General features: G+C 34.8%; 3 protein-coding genes across 3 annotated transcripts in view; 2 read left to right on the top strand and 1 right to left on the bottom strand.

Annotated features, from left to right (window-relative positions):
• The window catches only part of LOC144446975 (deoxynucleoside triphosphate triphosphohydrolase SAMHD1-like), a 367,634-nt gene that overhangs the window by 164,988 nt on the left and 176,811 nt on the right, over positions 1-25,835 (top strand). The window lies entirely within an intron of this gene.
• Positions 951-15,350, bottom strand: LOC144446471 (phosphoacetylglucosamine mutase-like). The gene is made up of 17 exons (XM_078136237.1): positions 15,242-15,350; positions 13,096-13,166; positions 12,133-12,262; positions 11,369-11,464; positions 10,307-10,380; positions 9,590-9,738; positions 8,426-8,581; positions 6,848-6,890; positions 5,654-5,778; positions 4,945-5,058; positions 4,316-4,417; positions 3,279-3,334; positions 2,725-2,788; positions 2,060-2,182; positions 1,732-1,853; positions 1,200-1,251; positions 951-1,046 (listed from the first exon to the last, which is right to left on the bottom strand). Exons 1-17 carry the CDS (start codon positions 15,337-15,339, stop codon positions 951-953), a joined length of 1,671 nt encoding a protein of 556 aa, XP_077992363.1. The 5' UTR covers positions 15,340-15,350.
• The window catches only part of LOC144446743 (alpha-1,6-mannosyl-glycoprotein 2-beta-N-acetylglucosaminyltransferase-like), a 45,104-nt gene continuing 34,989 nt past the window's right edge, over positions 15,721-25,835 (top strand). The window contains exon 1 of the mRNA XM_078136568.1: positions 15,721-16,497. Coding sequence (XP_077992694.1) covers positions 15,865-16,497 — 633 coding nt within the window. The 5' untranslated portion in view covers positions 15,721-15,864. The remainder of the gene's footprint in view (positions 16,498-25,835) is intronic.

Genomic DNA, 25,835 nt, shown 5'->3' with positions numbered 1-25,835 from the left:
TAAAATAACTGTACTATCTTTCCCAACTTGAAAAACCAATTCTGAAATAACATATACTAAGTCCTTGTTTAGAACTAAATAAATTGTAAACAATCACAAAATATGTTAAATGTTTGTTATTGTACATATACAGTAACAAACCTTTTGAGTCATTTTTTAGCTTTTTGCAATTTATTGATGCGCAAACACAGACTTGGTAGATGATGTTTCACTTTATTTGCTTCAAGTAGGAAAACATGGTAAAGTTGTTTTATTTAATCCAAAATTCAAAATAAATTCCTATTTACCATCCATATGGTAGTCTAGTTCCTATACAACGTGTTACAATTACTACGATCGTCTCCACTCATGTTTAGAAAAAGTCGTTATTCTAGCACAGAAATCTGTGCTACCCCTACTGCACTCATATAAATGTGATGACGTTATCGCATCCCCACATGATTTTATTATCAGACTGGAGAGGTGGAGTTTGGCTCATGCGCAATTGTCTAAAGGAACTAAATAATTGCAACTGCTTGTCAATTTGTGATGGATTACTACTGACATGCGCGCATCGTTTACCCTTCAATCAGCAGCAGTAGCACAGATTTCTCTGCTGCATTCATATTTGCCACCATGATGACAATGTTGTACTCTCTGTTTTCATTTTCTTTTGTGTAAATTGCACTTCTTTAGAGAAAAGACACAAATTACAGGGTACTTTTTATCAATGTATTTGATCAGTTCAAAACCCTGAATTTTACACCAAAACAATGAAGTTGGCCACTTTGTTTAAATTTTAAGTAATGCAGGCTGGTATAATATTGTTATCACTTTTTGTAAATCTACCAGCCTTGAAGTTTGTCAAGACTTGAGTGTAGGTTATTATATATTGGTGGGAGGCAAAGGAGGTACCACAGACAGTGTAGGTTAATATTTTGCAGGAGCCTGAGGAGTTACCACAATATAGTTTATTTTTTAGCAGGAGCCTGGGGAGGTCCATCTACACCTTGTGCAAGCTCATAAACTTTGACACTCACTTCATAGGCCAAAAGGTCAGCATTTTCCTGAAAAAAAAGAGGAAAGCACAACATTAAACAAGCGTTAAATTTCATTTATGTGATGGCAAATAGATACAAGTTGTACTGGTGGAAATAAATAATGAACTGTTGAAAAACTGACAAAGATTGCATACAACTCATCAACATATAAACACTGACCTGTGTATCTGCCTCAGCATAAACTCTCACCACATCTTCTGTGCCAGATGGTCTGTAAAACATTAATATGCAAATCAAGATAAGAACCTCCAATAGTTTGACATTCAAATGGAAGAAAATTTATTTCTATCATATGTTCTTTACCAAACTGTGCCATGTCAGTTGGTTTATTTTCTGTGTGTTCAAATTGTCATTTTCCATGTACCTAAAGCAGTTATAAAGTTAACACTTTCATTCAATAGTCATTTGAAATATACCCCATTTAGTCATTTGGCCTATCCCCCTCTAGTCATTTGGCCTATCCCCCTTTAGTCATTTGGCCTATTCTCCTCTAGTCATTTGGCCTATCCCCATTTAGTCATTTGGCCTATTCCCCTCTAGTCATTTGGCCTAGTCCCTCTAGTCATTTGGCCTATCCCCTCTAGTCATTTGGCCTAGTCCCTCTAGTCATTTGGCCTATCCCCTCTAGTCATTTGGCCTAGTCCCTCTAGTCATTTGGCCTATCCCATCTAGTCATAATGTTTACAAATACCTGACAAAAGATCTGGCACTGTTGTACTTAGCAACCAATTCATTGATGGCTGACTGCAGTCCTGGAGGTGATGTTACACATCTTTCTGCATCAGTTGTCTGTATCACTGTACGATCTTTCACCTGTATGTAAATTAACAAGTTCACCAAAATTATTCAAATCTTGATTTGCGACACTAAAAGATGTTTATTTTCCATGGAGTATGAGATGAGCAATGGGCAAGTAAACATTGGGCAGAAGTTGACAAAATAGCATAAAAAGAAAGACAAACAAGATGGTAAAGTAGTTCAAAGTTTTGGATCATCTTGGGTTGTAAAGTTAAACTGACCTTGACTTTGCATTGTCTGTTTGGTAAGTCTGTATAGGCCGCATTCCAGTCTGCCATGTTCCATCCACGGAAATTTAGGATAGTTTCCACAATTAGCATATCAGCTAAGGCATCACCTACAGTCTGTGTGGTCAAACAATAGACTAATTGTAACAGAGTCTGAGAACAGTCAATTTTATGAGAAAAACTAATGCTACAATAGTATGTATGATGTGTATGTAATTGATGTAAGATGTGTGTGTGTGTATGTGTCTCTGTGTGTGTGTGTGTGTGTGTGTGTGTGTGTGTGTGTGTGTGTGTGTGTGTGAGCATGTAGTTATTTTTCTTCATCTGAGTGTGTATCCCCCTGGGCCTATGTACTGAAGAAACTGACCCCTGGGCCTACACACAGAAGATACCGATAGGCCTATACACAGATGATATCACCTGGCCTATACACTGAAGAGACAGACCCCTGGGCCTATACACAGAAGAGATTGACCCCCTGGTCTATTCACAAAAGAGACAGACCCCTGGGCTTAAACACAGAAGAGACAGACTCCTGGGCCTATATACAGAAGAGACTGGCCCCCTTAAGCTTGTCCTAGTCACAGAAGAGACAGACCCCCTAGGTCTATACACAGAAGAGACAGACCTCTTTGGTCTACACACAGCACTGTACTCACTTGATTGGTAAGATCAATAAGGTTACATAGATTCTCAGCAGCCACTCTTTTTTCTGATGAACTACTGTAAATGACAAGAAGAAAAGTTTATAAGTTGACAACTCAACATCAAAGTGATATCAATGGTGGAACAGTAAACATAATACAGTGTATCTCTTGACAATCAACACCTATGACTGGAAACTTAAAGGGGTATATCAGAAACTAGGGATAAAGTTCATCTCGGCAATTACATGAGATGATTGTATTGTATCAAGCATCTTACTTCAATAGATCTACCATCCAAAACTCTATCACACGTCTTAATAATCCCTTGTCCACCTTGTTGAAGTAGCACCACTATGTATTTACCATACTGGTGTATACCAAGCTAGCATGGACAAAACTTGTGCTATGTATATATATACACACTATCTTTCTATAGTGAGTACCAGGTACTCAAAACAAAATTATAACTATATGTTTGTTTATCATTCTTGAATAGCAAATTGGATACCATGTTATTATTCATAATTAGAAACAACAGCATAACATTTGCTGGTGTCTAAATATACCTTTCATCCTGACTGGCTGCACGGATTTTTTCTTCTGCTTCCTTACTGAACAGGATCTGAGTGGAACAAAGAGTATTTCAGTGTTCTGGTAAATTTTATAACAATTGATCAGTTCAATGGATAAACAATCTAGTTGTTAGATCAACAGAACTAATCAATCTCTGTAAATTACATTTGTAGGTTCACCGGAAGAGAATTTGCAATACCATATTTTGACACATGTATTAAATGTTAGACTAGTGTTCTAGAAAATAGAAACACAGTGGCCCAATCTTTTCAATAACAGCTTAGATTCTTTACAGTAAAGGGCGCCACCTATGGCAGAATGTGGAAATGGAGTACATTTTACAGACTTTTTAGATACCTGGCTTGTAGGTCAAACTGGCACAAGTTTTTTTATTCTTTTCTTATTCCCGTCAAGTGTGAATTTTCAGTATACCCCAATCATGATTTTAAAATGTATCGCTTTGTGTTTCAAAGTCATCGTGATATTTATTCACATTGTTTGTTTGTATTTTGGTGTGTAGCGGCAAATTGAAATTGCCCATGTTGGGAATAAATAAAGTCATATATTGATATTTATTAAATGTTACTTTTGTCAAGTTTTGATAGTTAAGAGAAAACTGAAAGCTGGAATCTGTTTATGAATACATTGTTTAAATTATGAATATTTTCTTTGGGAAGGAGATTAAAGAAACCATCACAAAATACTTTCAATAGTTACCAGCTGTATGCCACTGAAATAAAAAGTTATACATCTGTTTCAACAGCATTTACATAGAATAAAAGTAATACGATTTTGTCTCATTAAAAACTGAAGTATGAGTGTACTCCATCCCATCTGAGAAGGCAATTTACTGGAAAGCCCTTTCGCAAAAATTACTCCAAGTCAACTTTTCTTTCCTTTCTCCATCATTTCTGGGGTGTATTGAATGACTGCGTCATCTCAGTAAGAATTTGACCCACGATTGAAATTTCAATCACACTTTAAACTGCATGGAAAAATGTAATAACAAAAGAGTTTTGTGTAAACTTACTGTTCCGTGTCCATTAGCTTCAAAGTACACACCAATATCATACTGTTCAGCTCTGTGATGTAAGTGTTTTACACCTGTACATGCACACGCCACTGGAACTTTCTAAAAGATAAACACATCAGATACATACATTTTGAGTGGAGTATGCTCCAAATGTAAACTGAGTTGTTACTTCCTTTTTCCTTGAGTTTCCCTACATTGGGTATTAGAATAGAGAGGCGAAGAAGCTGACTGACAGACAGAGACAGAGACTTGGTACAAACTGAAGTGAGAAAGACAGAGTTGAGTCTTAACTTAGTATGTGCCTTGGATATGAACATTTTCTGTTATTTTGATCAAGAAATCTCAAACACGTTCTCAGTTCAAATTATGAAAGATATGATGGGTCACAATGTAATTTTCTTTAAAAAGTGGTCAAAAAGATATCAATATTCAGTCACTTCAAAATCTAATATGGCCACTGCCAACTGTGACACATCATTTTGGTGTGTTCTCTTTTCGAGTAAATTGTTGCATAAATCCTTCAAATGGTAAGCCTTTATGACAAGGATTCCATGTGTCACAAACACCCAAATGCTAAGCATTTATTACTTATAGTGTAATAAATTACTGATGTTGATATTACCCACCATCTTCTCCTGCACATACTGAGTTGAACTTCCATTGGCATATGCAGTCTGTACAATACCCATGTCCAGGGTAACATCAGCTGTAGTAAGTAACATCTTAATAAAGGCAGCCATCTGTAAACAGAACAACAATTAAATATCACAGAAAAATGTCAATGAACTTTTAATAACTTTTCCAATGATACACTTTCAGGATGGGTGTGTGAATGTGACAGTGTGGGTGTACGAGACAATCATATGGGGTTGCACAAGCTCAATAAACAGGCTTTGTCTGTTTAGGGAGAAGGGGGTCTGGTGTCAATGCAATTGCTGAACTGCATTTTTGCACTTCTAACTAAATTTCGAAAACTGTCACGCCTCCAATAATAACATGTTCTGTATTTACTACTGAGATGTTGATAAGTTTGAGTAAAATTTACTGCTAATAAGATATACAGTGTTGGGTTTTCAGTTAGTATTTCAATGGTTTTACTATGTTTTTACACTGAATAGATAGTGGCGTTGTGATCGTTACAATGTTCACAATGGTTTACACATAATGTTTTTGTGTGTTGATGTTGCATTTGTGAACATTCAGGGGGGGGGGGGGGCGCTAAATGAATTAAGTTTGTGTATTGAGCTTGTGTGTGATACTATGTGTTCATCCCTAAATAAGACATCAGTCATCTCACAGTTTAATACAACTAATAAGTGTCATACAACCACTTACCAGTGTTGCTATTTTATCACCATCAAGCATTTGAAATTTACCACTTTCTTCTTTAAAGAAATATAAAATTCTATCAGCGTCACCATCGTAAGTAATACATTTAGCACCAACATCAGGGGATAAACCTGAAACAACAGACAAACTTTGGTTAATAATACATTTAGCACCAATACCAGGGGATAAACTTGAAATGACAGACAAACTTAGGTTAATAATACACTTAACACCAATATCAGGGGATAAACCTGAAATGACAGACAAACTTAGGTTAATAATACACTTAACACCAATATCAGGGGATAAACCTGAAATGACAGACAAACTTAGGTTAATAATACACTTAACACCAATATCAGGGGATAAACCTGAAATGACAGACAAACTTAGGTTAATAATACATTTAACACCAATATCAGGGGATAAACCTGATACAATAGACAAACTTAGGTTAATAATACATTTAACACCAATATCAGAGGATAAACCTGAAATGACAGACAAATTTAGGTTAATAATGAACTTTTCTTAGAACGGATGTATTCAACCTGCATCAATACATTCTCGCAAACCAGAGCTGTTATTTCTTCCACAAGACTGTAAAATATCGAAATAACCTCTTGGTGCATCTAGGACAGTGCCATAAAAGAGGGTGTGGTTGACAAAGATGCACTAAATAGACTCTCTTACAGTCCTTGGTGCTTTGCATAAATAGCTAAAACTTGGGTTGTTTTGTATGTATCAATATCTACTGCATATTGTACTCGTATACTAGTATCCCAGTACTGTACGCCTCCATCAATCACATTTTTTTGATGTGTAAGGCAAAGGATACTGGGATACTAGTATATAGTACAATTATGCAGTAGATATCGGTACATACAAAACAACCCAAGTTTTAGCTATCTCTGTGAAGCTCCGAGGACTGTGAGAGAGTCTAGTACTAATACTGCCCAATTCATATTGCATTTCACAATGACATGAGATTTTAGAAACAAATAACAAAATTGAAAGATCTGAATGTCTCAATACACTTTTATTTCTAAATTCTAAACTTTCTGGTGAGTTGCAAATCTGAATGTCATTCAAAATGGACAACATTACAACATACAAATTCAAAAAGAAAAATATTGTACAACAATGTTCTCCAGGCAAACTCATGTACATAGTTTGTATAGGAATAAACCATGTACTTACCCTCAGGAGGTTTCTGGTGAAGTTTGACAAAGTCAGCACCACACTGTAAAACAACAATGTCAAGTTTACGACAAATAGTCACTGTTTCATTCATTCCTATCCAAGTGACCTGCCTAGAATGTTTTCACAAGAATGGCAGGAGATTGTAACATTTTCTGTAGTTTTTCACTCAGTGAGGCATTTTGGATCTGTTCGTTACTTGTTTTGAAATCATTTTTGCATAAAATGAAATGATTTGAAGTGGGTTTTTTTGAGTGAAGAAAGTGCGCAAATATTACAAATATTGCAACCATCTTAATTTGCCCTGTAGAACACAAAAAAGGAATTCATCACAATAAAATAACATTTTCAAAAATACAATCTGAAATTGTACAGTCTAAGCATTTCTGATTTAAAACTATAGATGGCAGTATATTCATTTGCCAATGAACAACTGTTTGCTATGAAAATAACACCTCAGTGACCTCAATTATAGTTTACTATGTAGACTATCTACAAATGTTTATTTTGAAGTGACCTCGGTTTCCACAAAGATGCCCAAGTTCACACAGTAGGAATTTGCGGGGAATTTTTTATACCAATTACAAACTGTATTTCAATACCACATCATTACCTCAGGGTTAATTCTTAACCTACTGAAACCGAAAAAATCCTCTGTGTGCTAAAGAAAGCAATTCATTAGTCAAATATCTGATGCTGTTCATGTTAATATTTTATCAACTCTGTGGCTGCTGCCAGAGAGACAAGCCAGACATCCTCTCAGTAGCTATGTTTACATTACAAATTACAATTCAAGGAAGGAAAGGGTCAAAATGTTATTTGGCATCAATAACTTTTGAACATTTCTGAAATTCTACTTATTGCTATGGGATAAGGACTGAAAACCTCCTGGTGACAATGTTTATGTTGCAAATTACAAGGAAGGACTGGGTCAAAAGGTTAAAGGTCATGACCTTCCTGATGTTTTCATACTTCTACTTCTAAGGGAATAAGGACCGAAAACCTTCTGATAGCAATGTTTATGTTGCAAATTGCATGGAAGGGCTGTGTCAAAAGGTTAAAGGTCATGAATGTCTTGATATTTCCATTGCTACTTCTATGGAGATGGACTGCCCAGGAAGTACTGACAACCTTGCAGTGGCGATCATAGAGCAAATTGGAATGGAGACCAGGGTCAAAAGGTCAGAAGTAATGAGCTTTCTGACATCTCTACATTTTACTTCTCCTGGGATAAGTACTAACAACAACTTTACAACAAACTACAGAACTGACTTGGAAGGTCTCAAGTCATGAATTTTTGGAGATAATGTTACTAGTTCGAACAGAACCTCCTTGAAGCAAAGTTTACAATTCTTGATATATTGACTACTTTTACTCTAAAAGCATGCTTACTGCATAGTTCCTGTTTTCACAAACATGCACATGTAACTCACAAGGACTAGGTCAAGGGATCACAAGTTGGAAACAGGACTTCTAATTGAACCCTTTCAAGTCCCTATACCACAAAATGATTTGACAACTCGTGTACTTTTTTTCAATAAACTCATCTGAAGGTGTTGAATGTCCTATAATACTCACATTTTCATTAAGTTTACCCTGTGAACCATCATTGAAGACTGTCACATTTATTGTATTGTTCAGATGCTCCATCAACTGCTGTACCTTGAGAGCACCGACACCATTGGCCCCATCTAAGAAGACATGTTTATTGTATCCACTATCACCATCAGCACTCTGTTTAGGTGTAAAAACACGTAATATTGACAAGTAATGCATGACATTGTCTGATTCTGACATTTCACCCAGTACTCTGTTGTAAGTGTATAAAACTCACAACATAACAAGTAATGTATGGCAATGTTTGATTTTGACATCTCAACCTTCTGATTATACCAATAGCTTCTATACGTTTTTTAATACCATACCACACTCAAAGCCCTGTATACTGATCACCATGGCATGGACCTTTAATGGCAATTTGCACTTTCTCAACTCCCTGGTTAGCATACAATGCTTGCTACCTCTATGCACCCATATGATTAAATACGTAACATAGCATTTAACTTGAACTTCAAACAACCCAACACTTGATGGATCTTGATGCATTAACTATTTACATTGCATACAAAGACTCTATATTTAGTGATGTTCCAAACCTACTTGTCATATTGACCAGATAACATCATCTATAATAGTTTACTACTTAAACCCCAATCAATCCCATAGTTTTGGATTACTACCATCTTTGAAGTAGAGCTATTTAGGATTAGACAGAACCATTCATTTGTTCAGACCAGCTTCTTCTCTACTTCAGACATACAATCGTGTTTCACTCCCAAATTTTCGTCCTAATCCAACATATGTCTTCAAAACAAACTGGAAAATTTATACTTCTTGTTGTCAAATCTTATGTCGATATTTTTTGGTTGCGTATCACTCATATAATCTTCTTTCTCCCTGGGGGGTATTTGTTTGTACACAACTGAGTACAAGTTGGGAGAAGGGTACTAAACACGATTTCCAAAGGTTATAGCGCACAAGCTGTTAAAAGATTTTCAGTATTGTGCTTTCGATGTCTTGGTGTGTTATAACCTTTGTTAGCTGATCAACATTTTTGGTCATTTGTGCTCTGTAAGCTTGTTTGATCATTAAATCTGACCACTTATGTTTTTATTCAGTTCTAAAAAGAGAGGCTTGTCAGTACAGATGCTGAATCTGTTCTGATACCCAACTATCAATAGCTTGGTGTTCACTGTATCTTACCTTTTCTCTGAGTTTGATGAAAGCGTTAGATAGTTTCTTGTAATAACCATCTTCAGTAGGTTCACCATACTGACCCTTTGTGTTGTGACAACGTACCATGTAGTGTAATTGTGGAGTTGTAAGTAGACCTTGAAGAGTAAACAAAACACAATTAAAGTGTGGTGGCTGGAACTATCATAAATGCATTTCAGAGGTTTTAAAACCTTTGGAAAACACAAATTTTGCATCATTGCATCACACCATGTGTCTTTCTTAAAAAGAGAAGTGAAATCATGTTTTTCAGCAGTCATAATTTCCTTCTCCTGGGGCTCTGTGTACGTGTGGACACAAATTGAACCCTGGGAAATGGAAAACTGGCACCTCACCTTTTGTTACTGAGATTCTTAAAACCTTACTACTATACTGGGGAGTTTTTATTATGTCAGCCATCATTGACATACATTACTAAATTCACCTTTTGATTGGTAGAAGTATATCACATGGTTTGGTGTAGATAATCTGATTGGATATGGGGATGGATGGATATCATACAAGGTGTTTGCCTTGCCTGTCTCTAGAACATTTTAGAATTATATGCTGAAACATTCATCACTGTTCATATGTCACAGCAATTTAAATCACTACAAATATGACATAAAATTTCTCTGTAAAATTCATTTTCATGCATGTTTGGTGATCAGACCAAAGTAAACATACCATAATCCTTGTATTCAGCACTTAATGCCTGGACGCCATCAATCAAAGACTGGGACAGACTACAACTGCTAGGTCTGAAATATAAAGAAAACACCGTCTTATACTTCTATAAATTACAATTATTGGTGCATTGGCCATTGGTAATATCAACAAATAAACCATCCAACAGGCATAGCCAATGACAAGGTAAGTGGTCAGTGTTAATACATGAGGAAACTATGGAGTGCCCTGGGGAAAAACTGTTATTCAGTGGAGTCAAACTGAACGACACTCTCCTTAACTTCCTGGGTGGACAAATCTAATCAACCTAAGAGTGGGCTCATATATCCTGACCACAGCGGTAAGAAGCTACCAACAATGATCAGAATAGTTAATTATCGGTGTTGTGTTAAAGGCACTGAGTAGGTAAAGTCTACTTGGTTTTCACAGGCATGTTGCTAGAATTACCGTACAAAATTATGGTACACTGTATGGGAAACTATGTAATATTTTTTTTACAAGTTTTCCTTCCTGTGATACCAGGTTTCCAAATAAGACACTACTTATAACAACGACTTTATACAATGCACACCTCATTTATTCAGCTGGTTTTCAGTTATTGAGATCACATCATCAATAATGTCAAAATATCTGATATCAAAAGTAGTTTGTTCTTCAATTTGAGTCTCATGACCTTAAGTTTCCTTCAGTTGTCCTTTATTTTACATATTTACCCTTTCATGTTGATCACTGCCCCAAATGCATCCAATACAAAATATAAACGTACAATGTTATCATTTAATATGTTTTAAAATTAATTATTTCTCATAAAATAAATTTAATTAATTTCACCCAGCTGGACTAAAACATGAATTGATAATTAAAAACACAAGAAATATGGAAAATAATTTATAAATTATAAACTGTATATGTCACAGTTGATGAATTGCTCTAGAGGATTTTTTTCTGCAATATCCGATTTTTATCATTTTTATTAGTATTGCATCTGTGCCAGATCAAAAGATGACCCGAGATGGAAGAGATGATAGGGTATGCAGCATGTAATTTAGGGTAGAGGCTTACCTTGTATCTCTGGCAGTTATTACATAGGCAGGTTGGGAGACATCAATTTTCTCTTCATCAACAACTTTCTGTAGAGATTTACCTATTTCATCATCTCTGTGAAAACCATTAAAAAACATGAGCCGACTTCCTACACAGAGTCCATGTCTACTGTTAAGACGATGATTGTGTATCATTTTTCACTATGTATGTTTCCTTTGTTAATATAAACTACATCATTATCTCCATCATCTTCGCATTCCTTATCATTGATGCAATAATCGTAGTCATCGCTATCATTGTCGTTGTCTTCACAATCAACATCATCATCATCATCATCATCATCATCATCATCATCATCATCATCATCATCATCATCATCATCATCATCATCATCATCATCATCATCATTATCATCATCATCATCATCATCATCATCATCATTTTTTAAGGAACATTTATTCCTGTTTAAACCCTGTTACAATTAAAAAGGCCAGAAATACATACAAGGGTAGCAGGGCGAACGTACTCTAGTAGAGTACACGGTGCGATTATAATGTCTCGAAAGATTCTATAATTACAAATACAAAGGTGAAAACGGTACATGTAGTATCGGAAGACATCATCATCATAATCATCATTATCATCATTAGTTATCAATATAAATACTACAACTATTCTGACCAGTATTACAACTTGTACTTCATATTTATGTATTTTAGTGTATTACCAGTGTATTGCAATGAACGGAAGCATTACATTCTTACTTGATATTCTTTACATACCTTGCATTGACAACACTGGTAACATGATGTTCCCAGCTGACTTTCAACATTTCACCCAGGGGATCAATCAACTTGACACCGTTATCACATTCTGGGTTATGAGAAGCAGTTATCATCACACCAACAGCAGCTGTGTTAAAAATTACCATATATACTGATATTGATTAATTGTTCTTGTACTACACATCGCTGTGAATTCCATAGAATCTAAAAGACTTCTCTGTATCTCACTCACTCAGACAGACAGACAGACAGACAGACAGACATACATACAGACACACACACAAACACACAGACACACAGACACACACACACACACACACACACACACACACACACACACACACACACACACACACACACACACACACCAAGGACGGATAACTCAAGATCCTTCTAGCTAAATAATAATAAAATATATTTATTCAGGGTAGCTCAAGTAAGTATTACAGTACAAAAGTAAGTGAAACACTTCTTTCCGTTGAGGCCCTCACACTGGACAAAAAAAAAAAAAAAATCATACACACATGCTCAGACAGAACGAAAGCAAAACACTGCACAATAAATTAATGTGAGAAAAAAAAATACTCGATGAGCGAATTGTGAACTAACACACAGCAGAGTGACAAAGAATTCGCAAACGGATGCAATGAATACAAAGTTACATGACTGAACAAGGGGACAGAAACAGTTGAAACTAAGACAATTGGTGATATCTCTTCTTGTACCTGGCTGAAAAACCAGGTGACGTTTTAGCACCTGGCTACTTGGGCTGAGCGTCCAAGTAGTGGGTTTTGTATAGCCTTTTAAATATACTAGTGTTTTCAGCTGTTTTCAAGTTGTCTGGTAGGGAGTTCCAGGTATTTCAACAAGCTCCAATAGCAGTTAGCTAATTTTCAAAATCAATGCCACATTATGAGCAATCAAAGTCAGTAAATTTGTTAAATTTGAAATCACATTTACCTTTGGTTGCTTTGGATCTTAGAGCAGCTATTAAACCAGAACGATATAACACATGATCCAATGTATCTGCCCTGTAAGAATTCAAAAAAGTATAACAAGATAATTAAATGATCAAAAGGAAAACTATAGAAAAAGTAAACCATTCATGTCACAAATCAACACTTCTTTTTCCAATATCATTTCCAGTTTATCAGAGAACTAATGGTTTACTTAATCCAAAAAAGACCATCTTAAGCATGTTTTCTTAGCTCAAGAAGACTAACATGAAGGCTGAGAGTTTAACTGAAAATTGGACTAAAGATTGGTTGATATATTGGGACCCGGGCACATGTGTTCTTGTACCCCATATCATATATCTGCCATGTATATTTGTAGAGATGTTCTTGATTTCTTGGTGACTATTTGAGAGAAAAAGACACATGTATTCAACTAGTCTGTTTGATTTCATTTTGACCCTGTCTGCCTCTTTATAACAAAAACATGTTTTGTTGATATTAAAAACGCATGTTGTACCTTTTATGAAACTACACAGTTGTCTGCCTCAAGAGGGCAGTATTCAGGAGCATGTGTGAGGACTATCATCGTTCAGGTACACTGTACATTACAATCACTTTCACTACACCATGTCTCACAATAACTGACTAAGTGTATTTATACAAATTGATATAAAAGAAAAAAGAGAAGATTTTCTTGATATTCTTTTGTATAGTCACAACTATTAACTAAGCCACGTCATATTATGATGACGAAAAAATGTTAAAACATGGTGTCACTTTTATTGCCTGGTTGGCATAGAAAATTCATTAAAATAGAATTGTTCTGGGAGTGGAAAAATATTAGTATACCAATTTAGCAATTGTATTTTGCTTTGTACTGTTTTTTTGATTATACAATTTTCATCAAACAAATTATTCACATACAAGTAATACATTGTTCCCTATGTCTATGATGTAGTTGATACCTAGAAGATTTTCCTCGGAATCACTCAAGTATTCACAGTTGTGATTATTTTGCACCTCCTATGCCAGCTGACATAAGTGTTTACCTCTTAGGTCAGTTAAAGTGGCCATATGGATGAGAATTTGGTATTTATTTTGGATTTTTATTTTATAAAACAGCTACACTATGTTTTTCTACTTGAAAAAATAATGTGAAATAACATATACCAAGTCCTTGTTCATAACCCAGTACATTGCAAAAAGATGCAAAAAGTGCAAAAAGTTTGTTATTGTACGTACAATAACAAACATTTTACACATTGTTTAATCTTTTGCAGTTTATTGAGTTGCAAACATAGACTTAGTATATGTTATTTCACATTATTTTTTCAATTAGAAAAACATAGTGTAGCTGTTTTATAAAATAAAAATCCAAAATAAATACCAAATTCTCATCCATATGGCCACTTTAATACAAAGTCTGTCACTCCAGGGACATCAACAGAAACGTTGTACCTCATAGACTGATAAAAACCTCCCTGGATCTACTACAACCCTGCATTTACCCTATAACTCAGTCACCTGACCAAGAGGTGTCAATCACATCAGTTATGTTCATGTGATTAAAACAGTCACTCAGAAACTTTGAGAATCAGCAGTATGATCTAATATTTCAAGATGTAACTGAGGTTGTCATTGGATGTCTTGATTGTAATGATTTTTTTGTGACCTACAACTTGAAATCAATGAAGTTCAACGAAATTAAACAAGACCATAGTAAACCATACATCAAATCCAAATAAATTTACTATTAATGTTAATAAGAAAATTAGATTAATATGTGAGATAATTCAAACAAATGAATGCGTTTTTGAGTAATTATATCACATATAAATTATAATAATAATGTTTGTGTTCATCATCCGTGTACTATTAAATTAAATTAATTTTAAATGATCAGTCATGTTTTCGTTTAATTTTGCTTGTTTCTAGTTTTCAAAGTCTGCACAACAGACACAAGAAAAATTACATGAAATTGTCTGATATTACATGTGATGTGAATTGTTTGATGTCACATTTCAAGAAATCATGGCAAGTGCGGAAGATGAGAGATGAAGACAATACGATTTGTGTGGGCGGATGAATCGTCCATCATTTTTGAGATTTGCTTCAATTTTCTGTTTCCACGGTTCGTTTGTAATCCATACCTTGCTCGGAATCCTGCAGTACCGTAAGTAAAGTGTCTGTCATCTGTTTTCGGGTGTTTCGCGGAGCCCTTCAGGGCTGGTAACCATTCATTTGCCATCACTGCTGCCACATTGCCGACTCGGCGAGAAATTAAGCTACCCTATCTTAGTGATTATGGATATATATGACAAATTAATTGGTGAGTTTTTCATAGATGATAAACCAGTTGTTGCATGCGAATGTCTCTAATCATTTGGAAATAAAATAAGGCGCGCTTCATTACTTTATACATAGTCTACCAACGAGGAACTTATATATTATTACTAAAATATATTTTTTTAAGATAGGAAGCCGTACAGACCGCATATTGTGACAGAATAATGGTATGGTTAGGGGAGCTGTCACCGTAGTAGACATGCGCGTGAGAGTGCTACAGACCGTCGGCGTAGTAGAGGCGTTGAACAGATGTTCAGTACAGCAACTTTCTCGCTCAGATCACATTTCAATGGGAAAGAGTGTATTTTGACGTTTTCTATAAGAAAAAGTACGATCAGTGACTGGAAAAACGGTATGTTTGATATACAAACCCTTTAATGTACGCACAGGACGCTTTCAGTTATAGTTGCCTGTGATAGATCATGAAATGCGACCATTTCGAGTTTTCAAATTGCTACTGCTTCTTGTGTGTGTAGTGACAGTAAGTCTGTATATAGTTGTGTCAAATGAAGAGACAAACCATCGATCTAGACGACCTCAGGGACACCCCGTATATGAAGGGAAACATGTCGAGGATCCAATTACACACATACAGGTACAGGACACACAACGGGTGAACAATGATGCGGAACCGATTGACGTAGCACAAGGAAAAATTCTTGCGAGGACAACACTACCTAAGGTCGTAAGGACTAACTCTTCCTCTGACAGGACGTCGGGGAAAACACAAAACGACACAGTACTAAAATTTGGAAATGGAGATATAATATCTCAAAAATGGACGCGAGCTAAAGTAAGCCTTACTAATCTTGACGAGATTAAAGAAGCAATGTTGGATGTCAACCATAGGCAATATATTCACAATCGTGATAAATTTCCCTCCAGACCCGAAGACAGTGTTGTTATAGTTGTACAGGGACACGAAAGACATGAATATTTGCAGTATTTAGTGAATTCAATGAAAACAGTGCCGCGAATCAACGAAGCACTTTTAGTTATCAGTTTGGACTGGTACTCTGAAGAAATGAATGCTATCATTGATAGTATAGATTTCTGTCAGGTAAGCGGATTTATGCTTTTAACTATAACTGTTTTAAAAAAAAAAACACACGTAGTTTTGTAATTGAATTATAGGCACTGGGTATTCACTCCACACACACTTCCAGTACGAGTTACTGACGGCAACATGGGAAATACTATCTAGTGTTCACAGGTTTGGAAGTTTCAAGATACCTGCTGACTTAAATAAAAAATTGTTTTTGAATTAAAAGAGGTGAAAATTTAAGATAAATAATATTGATATTAAAATAAAAATTAGTATGATTTATACTAAGAGAACAAATGGTATATGAAGTAGTCAGTAGCAACAGTCATGCTGTTTTTGGTGTCATCATGATCTGGATGAAAGAGTAAATCCTATTTATAAAATATTTTTCAGATCTACTTATGAGTAGGCATAAAAAAAAATTGTGTGGTTCCGATTACATTCAATTTTGAAATAGGTGGGATAGGTAGATTTTTCATTTTATTTTATTATATATATATATTTTTTTCATATGTGTGTGTTTAGTTCAGGGTTTCCATTGTTTTCCAAATGGTCTCTGTGTTGTTTATTTCTTCCTATCAAATGTACAGCCATTACAGGTTGGAAGAATAGTCAGTTTCCGCATCCACTATTTCTTGCGAGACTTCACGATTTTCACGATTTTATTTTATTTTTTTTCAAATACTTGAAAAAGGTTTAAGGTCGGCGTGAAAAACTAGGTGGGGGTTGGGTAACTGGAACCAAAAATTTTTTTTATTCGGCCTTAGGAATTTTTAATGCAGATAAACCCCTCAATCATGTAAATATATGTTCCTGTTATCTGTCCAGGGCTGTCTAGCTAAGTATAATGTGAATAGTTATCAAGGTATTGGAAAACTGATCAACCGAAATTTCAAATCATTGAAATAGATGATGAAGCAGAATACACTGGATTACATGTATATAAAAGTAAAAGAAATAAAGAAGGGATCACTTATGAAGATACAAAATTTGTATTCTGTAATGGTGGTGTTTATTTTTAGGGGAGGGGCAGTAGTATAAATTTTCTGCATCCGAACTTGTGATTTCAAATCTATTGATATAGTAAACATTTTGTACATCTAATTTTAGGAGGTATTTTTGCATGGTATCTCAATTGCTCTTTGTTGATGAACCCTGTAAAATAGCAAAGTGTATTATTGTAACAGCGTCATCAGTAACCTTATCATGGGTCACACTGAACCAGAAACCGATTCTGATGACAATTTCTGTATACTGCCATGCAAAATACAAATGTAATACTAGTCTGCCATGGTAGACCTCAAAATACATGTCCTTTCATTGCACACTACCCCATTGTCATTGACCCATATGCTGCCCAGTCATTGTTCTGCTTGAATTGCTCAGATGAAAGAAACATCCTTGACTTAAATTGCATAGAGTTGACTTGTCATTTACAACTTTACTAAATGTGACTACAAAAATTCTGAGGTTTGTCTCTCTCTTGTCTGAATGGGACAGTGTGCAGTATAGTAAAATGAGTACTAATAGGATACTAGAAATGTTGGTTAATCAACCACTTCAAAATGTTAGCCTTTCAAACTCCAATTTAACATAGATTGCAAAGTTTGAAAGTGCATTCTCCTCAGACTGTTTGTAAGTATTATTATCTCAGTATCTGTTAACTGGAGGGTGGTTTAATTTGATTAACTGTTATCCAAGCAAAGGTAAACATTGAAAGTACCCCTGATAATGTGAGTTCACATGAAAATTGGCCACTTACATTAATTGACATGTTTAAATAGATGCCTGCAGTATTTGTTTTTAGGAACAAGGTTATTCTATACATGGAAGGACACACAGCAACAGTTCAGGTCATTCGCTTTCATCCAGATTCACTGGGTTAGTGAAAGTCAAAAAACTTTCATTTTACAAGAATGAATTGTACAGGGAATTGTAGAACTCCTGTAGAATGCAAATGACTTAATTGAAAACCATTGGGTTCAATGGTGAAAGCGAGACAAAAAATTATTGTTCAATTTCTTGTATATATAAGAATGAAATTGTAATTAAACTGAAACCTTTGTAATACGCAAGTGAATACATACAATTACATGTAGGACCAGTAAAAGAATTAACACTATGTAAAAACTGAAAAATCAACTACATACCAAGTAAAACTACATCACTCTGTAGATGGACTGATCTTAGTTCCTATATACTAAGACAAAATATTACCAATATGTTATGACATACTGGTACTAGCTTTCTTTTTTGTCTGTAAATTTGCTATGTACTTTTTGTTTGTAAATTACAATGTACTTTGTACTTTATCATTGTACTCTGTGGTGTGTAGATAATATGCTAATATTTAGCTACAACCAAAAATGTGTCCTTGCTCTGGAATCATATTTGTAGTAGCTGAAGAAGACTGAGTGATCCAGTTGAAATATACAAGGTTTTACATGTGTACATTACATACATGTAAGCTCTGAGTGTAGAACTACTACAAGACTGATTTTTATATTTTCCTGTTTTTTCATCGTTCATATACGTGTATTGTCTAAATATTCATATTGTACAATGTGTATGGTGACGTGTACATAAATTGAACTGAAATAGAACAAACATTCGATTTCTTGGTTGACACCATAACTTCCGCCCCACGCGCTTCACATTAGCATACATGTAGGCGTGTGTCAGAATAAGTCAACCTTTTTGTTCTATAATTGACCCTCTAGCATGCTATTGCAGGTACTGAGAATTGGTTATCGTTTTAAGGCAGTAATTGGGAAATATGGAAATCCCTGAGGACATCTGTTTGAAGGAATGATACATTGAAAAATTGATATGATTCCATGTGGTATTCAGTTGGGCTGTACATGTATTGCATGCCATAGAAATATAGGCATTAAACCTACATGTGTAAAAGTTACTCTATAGAACTATACTCAACAAATACTGGCTTGTGTGTTGCTTGAAGAGATGGATTTAAAGAAAGGGGATTACAAGATGGTGGCGAACAGGGACTTTATTTAATAAACTCAGATAGTACCATAGACTGTTTCCCCATACTATACATGTAGACTCTTCTCAGAAGGGTCGAGGTAAAGAAATTACTGTTACCATAGACAAATATGAAAATACATAAAATACATAGAATAATTATACAGACATATATATTAAGCAATGAATCAAAACAAATGGATATCAAGAACAGAATGGCCAAAAAACCCAGAAAATGACAACACTGTTTTTCTCAAAGATGTAATTGACAATTATTAAAAGACTGATGATTGCTGCAGGATTTGATACATAAATCTTTCCATGTTTTCACACAACATTCCTTGAAAATCTGTGTTCTCTTGTAGTTGCCGCTGTAAATAATATATATGTTGTTATTATAATTATGGTACATTTTGTAGGTGAAGTTCTTTATGTTTGTACGTATACAAATTAATGTAGTGTCACATTAGGAGTGTATGACCTGAAGTGAGGTTGCAAATTACCTTCAGGGGAATAATACCAGCATGACAGGGTACTTAAAACAATTGATTAGTGTTTTTGCATCAGTAACCATCAATGATTTATTGCATAACTGGATACATTTTGCAATGTACATGTAACAGTAACAGTTGGTGTACATGTACACTGCAGCACTTTCTTTTAGTATGCTTCCATGCAAGAGATCTTATTGGAAGGGATTTACATGTAATAAGCACACCTGTGATTTTTTTACTGGCGCATTATAAAAATTGAGGACATCAATGCCTGGACTGTATATAATAGAGTATATATTGGTTTGTGTGTTGATGGGAGGGATTAGGCTGGGGGGGAGGGGTGGGAGGGGATATGAGGAGGATGGTTATTAAAAATTTACTCTTGGCACACATGCACATGTACATATACATAATACATTACAACTTGTGAAATAACACTGGTGCACTTGCTTGCTCATGGCAATCAGAAATGAGAGACAATGTTCCTGCAAAGACATGCAATGTACGAATGTTTTAAATTAGTGTTGATAACTTGTCAAAATACAAACACTACAGGATCACAGATCCCATGACCCTGTTTACTAATAAAATGACCCGTTATAACAATCTAGCTTGACTGCTACTGTTCTGTCTAAAACAGCATGACTAACATTATAAACAAACTGATGAAAGATATATACAAACTGATGAAATTATTGTGTCAAACAAGGAGCACGATTTGCAGGCTACTGCGTCAGTCAGTGCAAAGGACCAAATCATTTCAGATGATATCTGCTTGCAATTGTCCTGTCCAAATAGGGGAAAAAGACTTCTCAACTACATGGATACAATTGCTAGGGACACCAAGCAAGAGATTGTGGACCTCCCAAGTCTATTGAGGAAGAAGGACTCCTGACGCAACATTGTGGACTCTATCTCGGATGCGTCCACATGATGATGATGATGATTGTGTCAACCTACATGCATATCAGAGGCATCCACTGTTGTTTTTGTATCAGTTAGCTTATTGTCTTTCCATTATTTGGCTCTGTGTGAAGTCTTCTCTTTGCTTGTGTCATTCAAGCAAATGCAATGACACAAGGAAAGGCATCGGTGTTTTTCCACCAGTTGTATTTGGTGGAGTGTATGACTTGCTGTGAGTTATCATGTACACTTGCTTTCCTCTGATTGACAATGTAATGCACCAAGAGTGAATCACAGGTTTTTTCATCAGTAACCATGTTTGTTAATCTAGAAATGTTATTTAGAATTCATTGAATAGTCGCAAGTAAAATCAATATTATATGATGATACAAATGTATTATAAGAAATCCAGTTGAATTTGAAAGGAGTTTATGCAAATGTACTGTATGCTTACGGTTGAGTCAGTACTTGTTTAGATTTAAATAATCGATTGTATCAATTGTGTGAACTATCCCTGTACATTGTATTTCATTTTTTTCGTATTTTGTGATTTTTATTGGGTGCACAAAGATTGATGATATTGCCAATATTTGCATATCAGATTTCCATTGACAGAAAAACATGCAAAAATAGTTATTCAAAATGCTTTGTGTAAATATTTTATCAGGGAGTCCACTTCTTAGGAAATGAAGCACATGTTGATTTGTCATGAGCAATAAAGTTTTCACACTGAAAAAATCTTTTAGCATGATATACAAATTAAATTTTTGCATACCTTATTCAAATGTAAGGTTTCATTTGTAATATTATCACCACAGTGTCATTAGAAATTTAGAATTTCATTTTTTTTATCATTTAATAAGAAACAGAAAAGAAATGAAATTAGGTTGAGTACATACAGTTGTCAAATATTATTGATTGTAATGATTTATTACACTCACTATAATCAACAGACATGTTTACCGACATCAAAGAAAGTATGAAAGTCGTGCACAAACTTTAAAAAAAAAAATTTGTTTGATATGTAGAGATGTGTGGAGCAAAGTAACTACTCATATATAAAACATTCACTGGTTGATTCTAGCTAAGGCCTATTAAATGAAAAAAAATTGTTTGGTTCAGGTTACCCGACCTCATCTAGTTTTTCATACTCGCCCTAAACTTTTTTTTACACATTCAAGAAAAAATAAATAAAATCGTGAAAATCATCAAGTCTTGCAAGAAATAGCAGATGTAGAAACTGACATCAACTTATAAAGACAATATAAAACTGTTCTTCCTATCTGTAATGGCTGTACAATTTTTTTTTTTTTAAATCTACTTACCTCACCAATTCTAAAATTGAATGTAATCGGAACCACACAATTTTTTTTTTACGCCTAATGTGTATAGTGGAACCCCATTCACTGCTAATCATCATGTCAAGTGAATTATTAGTATTCAGTTTCATATTGTAATTAATTCATTTCAGTATGATTAAATTGTAGTTTGTCATTTACATCAACTCCTTACATGTATGTTTCCCACACCACATGCTGTTCTTACAGTATTACTACATGATATTATAGTCTACTTACATTTCTATTTTGTATTTTGTGGGTTTTTATTTATTTAATTTAATATGATAGTTTGATATAATACGACCCACTGAAGAAGAGGGACTCAGTCCCTTCGAAATATGGGTTAGAAATTCATTATTGGTGACACAATTATTTATAGACAGATTCCCTGTGAAATGCTGTATTTATACTTTAAATACATTTATAAGCCAATTCAATGTTTTTATGACTAAAGTGCTAGTGATCATATAGTATGTAGTATTTTTGCGAAGGTTTGGGAACTCCAGTAACAGGAAGGGGTAAAATCACCATAGTTTCCCACACGCCATAATTTTGATGGGGGACCTTGGTAACGTGACCAAGGAACTTTAATAGCTAGGTTTCACCTCATACAGCCCATAGCAAATACATTGTATACTCATATTGTTTACTCACTATTTAGTTTGGATTTTACAAGATGTTTTCTGACATAATTTTGAATAATGTAGGTACAGTACATGTATGTTAACATTTCGTCTAGTTTATATAGTAGTAAATAAATACAACAACAGAATGACTCTTTGACTATATATCTTTGCACCCTAGCTGGCTTTTTTTTCAAATTTGATCTGAATTTATATTTGTTCCAGTGGCAACTGAATAGTGGGAGTTCAAACAGATATAGACGATATTGAGGAATTCTCGCAGGCCAGAGTATATTGTGCTGCTGGCACAACAAAAAAGTAATTACCAAATGATAACATAATTGGCTGTGTGTTTCAAACAGTACATGTACCTCAAAGATGTCACCTTTGGTTTTTTGACAACAATGTTCACAACAGCATTAACCTTTCATTTTACGACAACAGCATTCAGGTACATGCTGATACTTTGCCCCAGTTTGTTTTGTTATCACTAAAATACCAACAATATATTGATATTATTTGATAAGATAACAAAGTTCACTGTCATACATGATAGAGCCGATTTGGAGCACTGGTCGGTCTATCTGACAGGAATTTTTCAGTCTGAAAACCTCTGCAATAAATTACATTTTCAATATTGCCATGTCCCCCCCCCCCTTCCCCCCATGCACACTTTACCAACATGTGGCAAGTGATGTGCTCATCAATATATGTTCGCTGAATAATTTGGCTTTGGTTTTCTCTCAATATCATTATGTTTTTGAACTTAAAATGATCTTTCACTATTGATTTATGTGTTTATGTGAATTTTAAGTTATGTTTTCAGTATGATATGGCATATGGTATGATAAAACATTATGTCCCGGATATGGGGTTTGTGGACACCAATAGTATGGTTTAATGGGCCTCCTAAAGTTGGGCCATTTTGCTGTACATGTACATTTGTACTACCATGATGTCTGCAATTTAGTGCAAAAAGAAAATCATATCCTGGTCATAAACGTCATTACTATAATACATGTACCAGTACTTGTCTTGCATCACGTTACCCCATGATACATGCTAAATGCTAGATAACAACATGTTTAAAAATTTTCAGAAAGCAGACATTTCTAATATATCTACATTGTAGTATGGTATATTGAGATTTATGCCATGCCATGTGTCAACAGTAACAGACCGAATTGCCAAGTGATCTGTTGTGTGTGTCTGACTACTCAATTATATATGCATCATCATTTGATGGTCACTGTAGAGGTGACTTCCATATGTTTAATAAGTAGTGCCACCTGTCTACGCTAGTGATTACTTCCATTCATCACAGCTCTTGTACTTGGAGGAAATCAGTAGCAGGGTACTTTGTTAATAATAATCAATCAGAAAAGTTTTTATGAGTCCATTAAATAGTGCATGAGAAGCTATAAATGAAAATAAAATATGTTTGGTATATGATCGAGGAGGTGTTTCTATTATGAAATGTGTATTCACATTGTGTTTATTCAAAAATGATTTTATTATCACATTTACTATTTTATGAATAAAGCTTTTTCGTGAGCTCTTTTCCAGAGGGTTAAATTTCATTGTCTGAAAATGGGATCAGATTTATATTGACAAAATGTGACATCAGTATGAATATGAATCCAATTCTGGTGTAGCTACCAACAGGTTCATATTTTCATGTGCTCTATTCCAGAGGGTTAAATTTCATTGTCTGAAAATGAATCAGATTTATATTGACACAATGTGACATCAGTGTGAATATGAATCCAATTCTGGTGTAGCTACCAACAGGTTCATATTTTCATGTGCTCTATGTATTCTAGAGGGGTAAATTTCATTGTCTGAAAATGAATCAGATTTATTTTGACACAATGTAACATCAATGTGAATGTGAATCCAATTCTGGTGTACATGTAGCTACCAACAGATTATGTAGATTAGCTCCAAGTAATAATTTTCAGTCTAATGATTGACAATTAAAAGACAAAGGTTTGTCTGATTGTTGTTTTATAGTCTGTTCATTAAGGTGTTATGTAAGGATATGGAGGCTGTGTTGCTATTGTTGTTACTTGTAGCACAGACTTGTCAATATCTCAAGAAGCTGTCTAGACCTAGATAACTTAATTCTAGAGATAGTAAGACCCAGACAACCTGGCCTACTATTGTTGAGACAGTAGTCACCTTGGCAAGATTATTGCCAAAGTATTTAAACTTATAGTTATATAATTGGGGCGATTGTCATCGTCTGTTCCAAATTGTATCAGGGGATAATCAAATAAAAATCATTGAATCTGTCAGTGCATGTTGGAGAAGGCTGATTTGTTGACTAGACAGTTAGTGTATTAATGTGTCATATTATGTACAGTATGTTATTATGCAGTCTACTTGTATACAAGCTATTGTACCCATTGAGAATTTGTAGTCAGGGCAACTTTGGGTGTCCAGTAGTAAGAATGGCACAATAGCAACCAAACAGGTACATGACCATATTGAGATACCACATGTTTTGTATGTAGTAAGTCTGGTACATGCATGGATGCATACAACTGTATAACTGTGTACTGATATCTATAGTAATCAGGAAAGTTTCACTCATATCATGGGCTTATAGCTAAGTGTACAATACCTCATTAGGGTCAATCCATAAACACTGTTAATGTTATTACCTGCACATGTCCAGTCTTGTGTCCAAAATGATCATCTGAATAGGTAATATTGTTTTCAGTTGAAATATCATGAATTAATGTAATTATTACAATGTTATTTTGTCAGGGAAGTAAAGTATAAACTCCAAATGACAATTAAAGTAGGTGTGTAATGTAGAAGGATCACTAACACATACATGTACATGTTTTGTGAAGAATGTTGTATCATTTCACCACAAAACCAGACAAGTAAAGTACTCGCTTTTCAATATATGACACACTGTGCTGTTCAGACAGTGCATGGTCCAATTATGTTGTAAGGATATCACAGCTACTGAGCTAGGTCGTACTGATTTCACTATT

This window comes from Glandiceps talaboti, chromosome 15, assembly GCF_964340395.1.
Source record: "Glandiceps talaboti chromosome 15, keGlaTala1.1, whole genome shotgun sequence".
Taxonomy (NCBI): domain Eukaryota; kingdom Metazoa; phylum Hemichordata; class Enteropneusta; family Spengelidae; genus Glandiceps; species Glandiceps talaboti.
The sequence above is the reverse complement of the archived record's forward strand: the minus strand, read 5'-3'. Positions and strand labels throughout refer to the sequence as shown.

Coding starts and splice junctions, on each gene's coding strand:
- LOC144446471 (XM_078136237.1), bottom strand. CDS start 15,339: ATGGCAAATGAATGGTTACCAGCCCTGAAGGGCTCCGCGAAACACCCG. Junction 13,167..15,241: donor ACTGCAGGATTCCGAGCAAG/GTATGGATTACA, acceptor GAATTCTTACAG/GGCAGATACATTGGATCATG. Junction 2,789..3,278: donor GCAGCCAGTCAGGATGAAAG/GTATATTTAGAC, acceptor TGTCATTTACAG/TAGTTCATCAGAAAAAAGAG.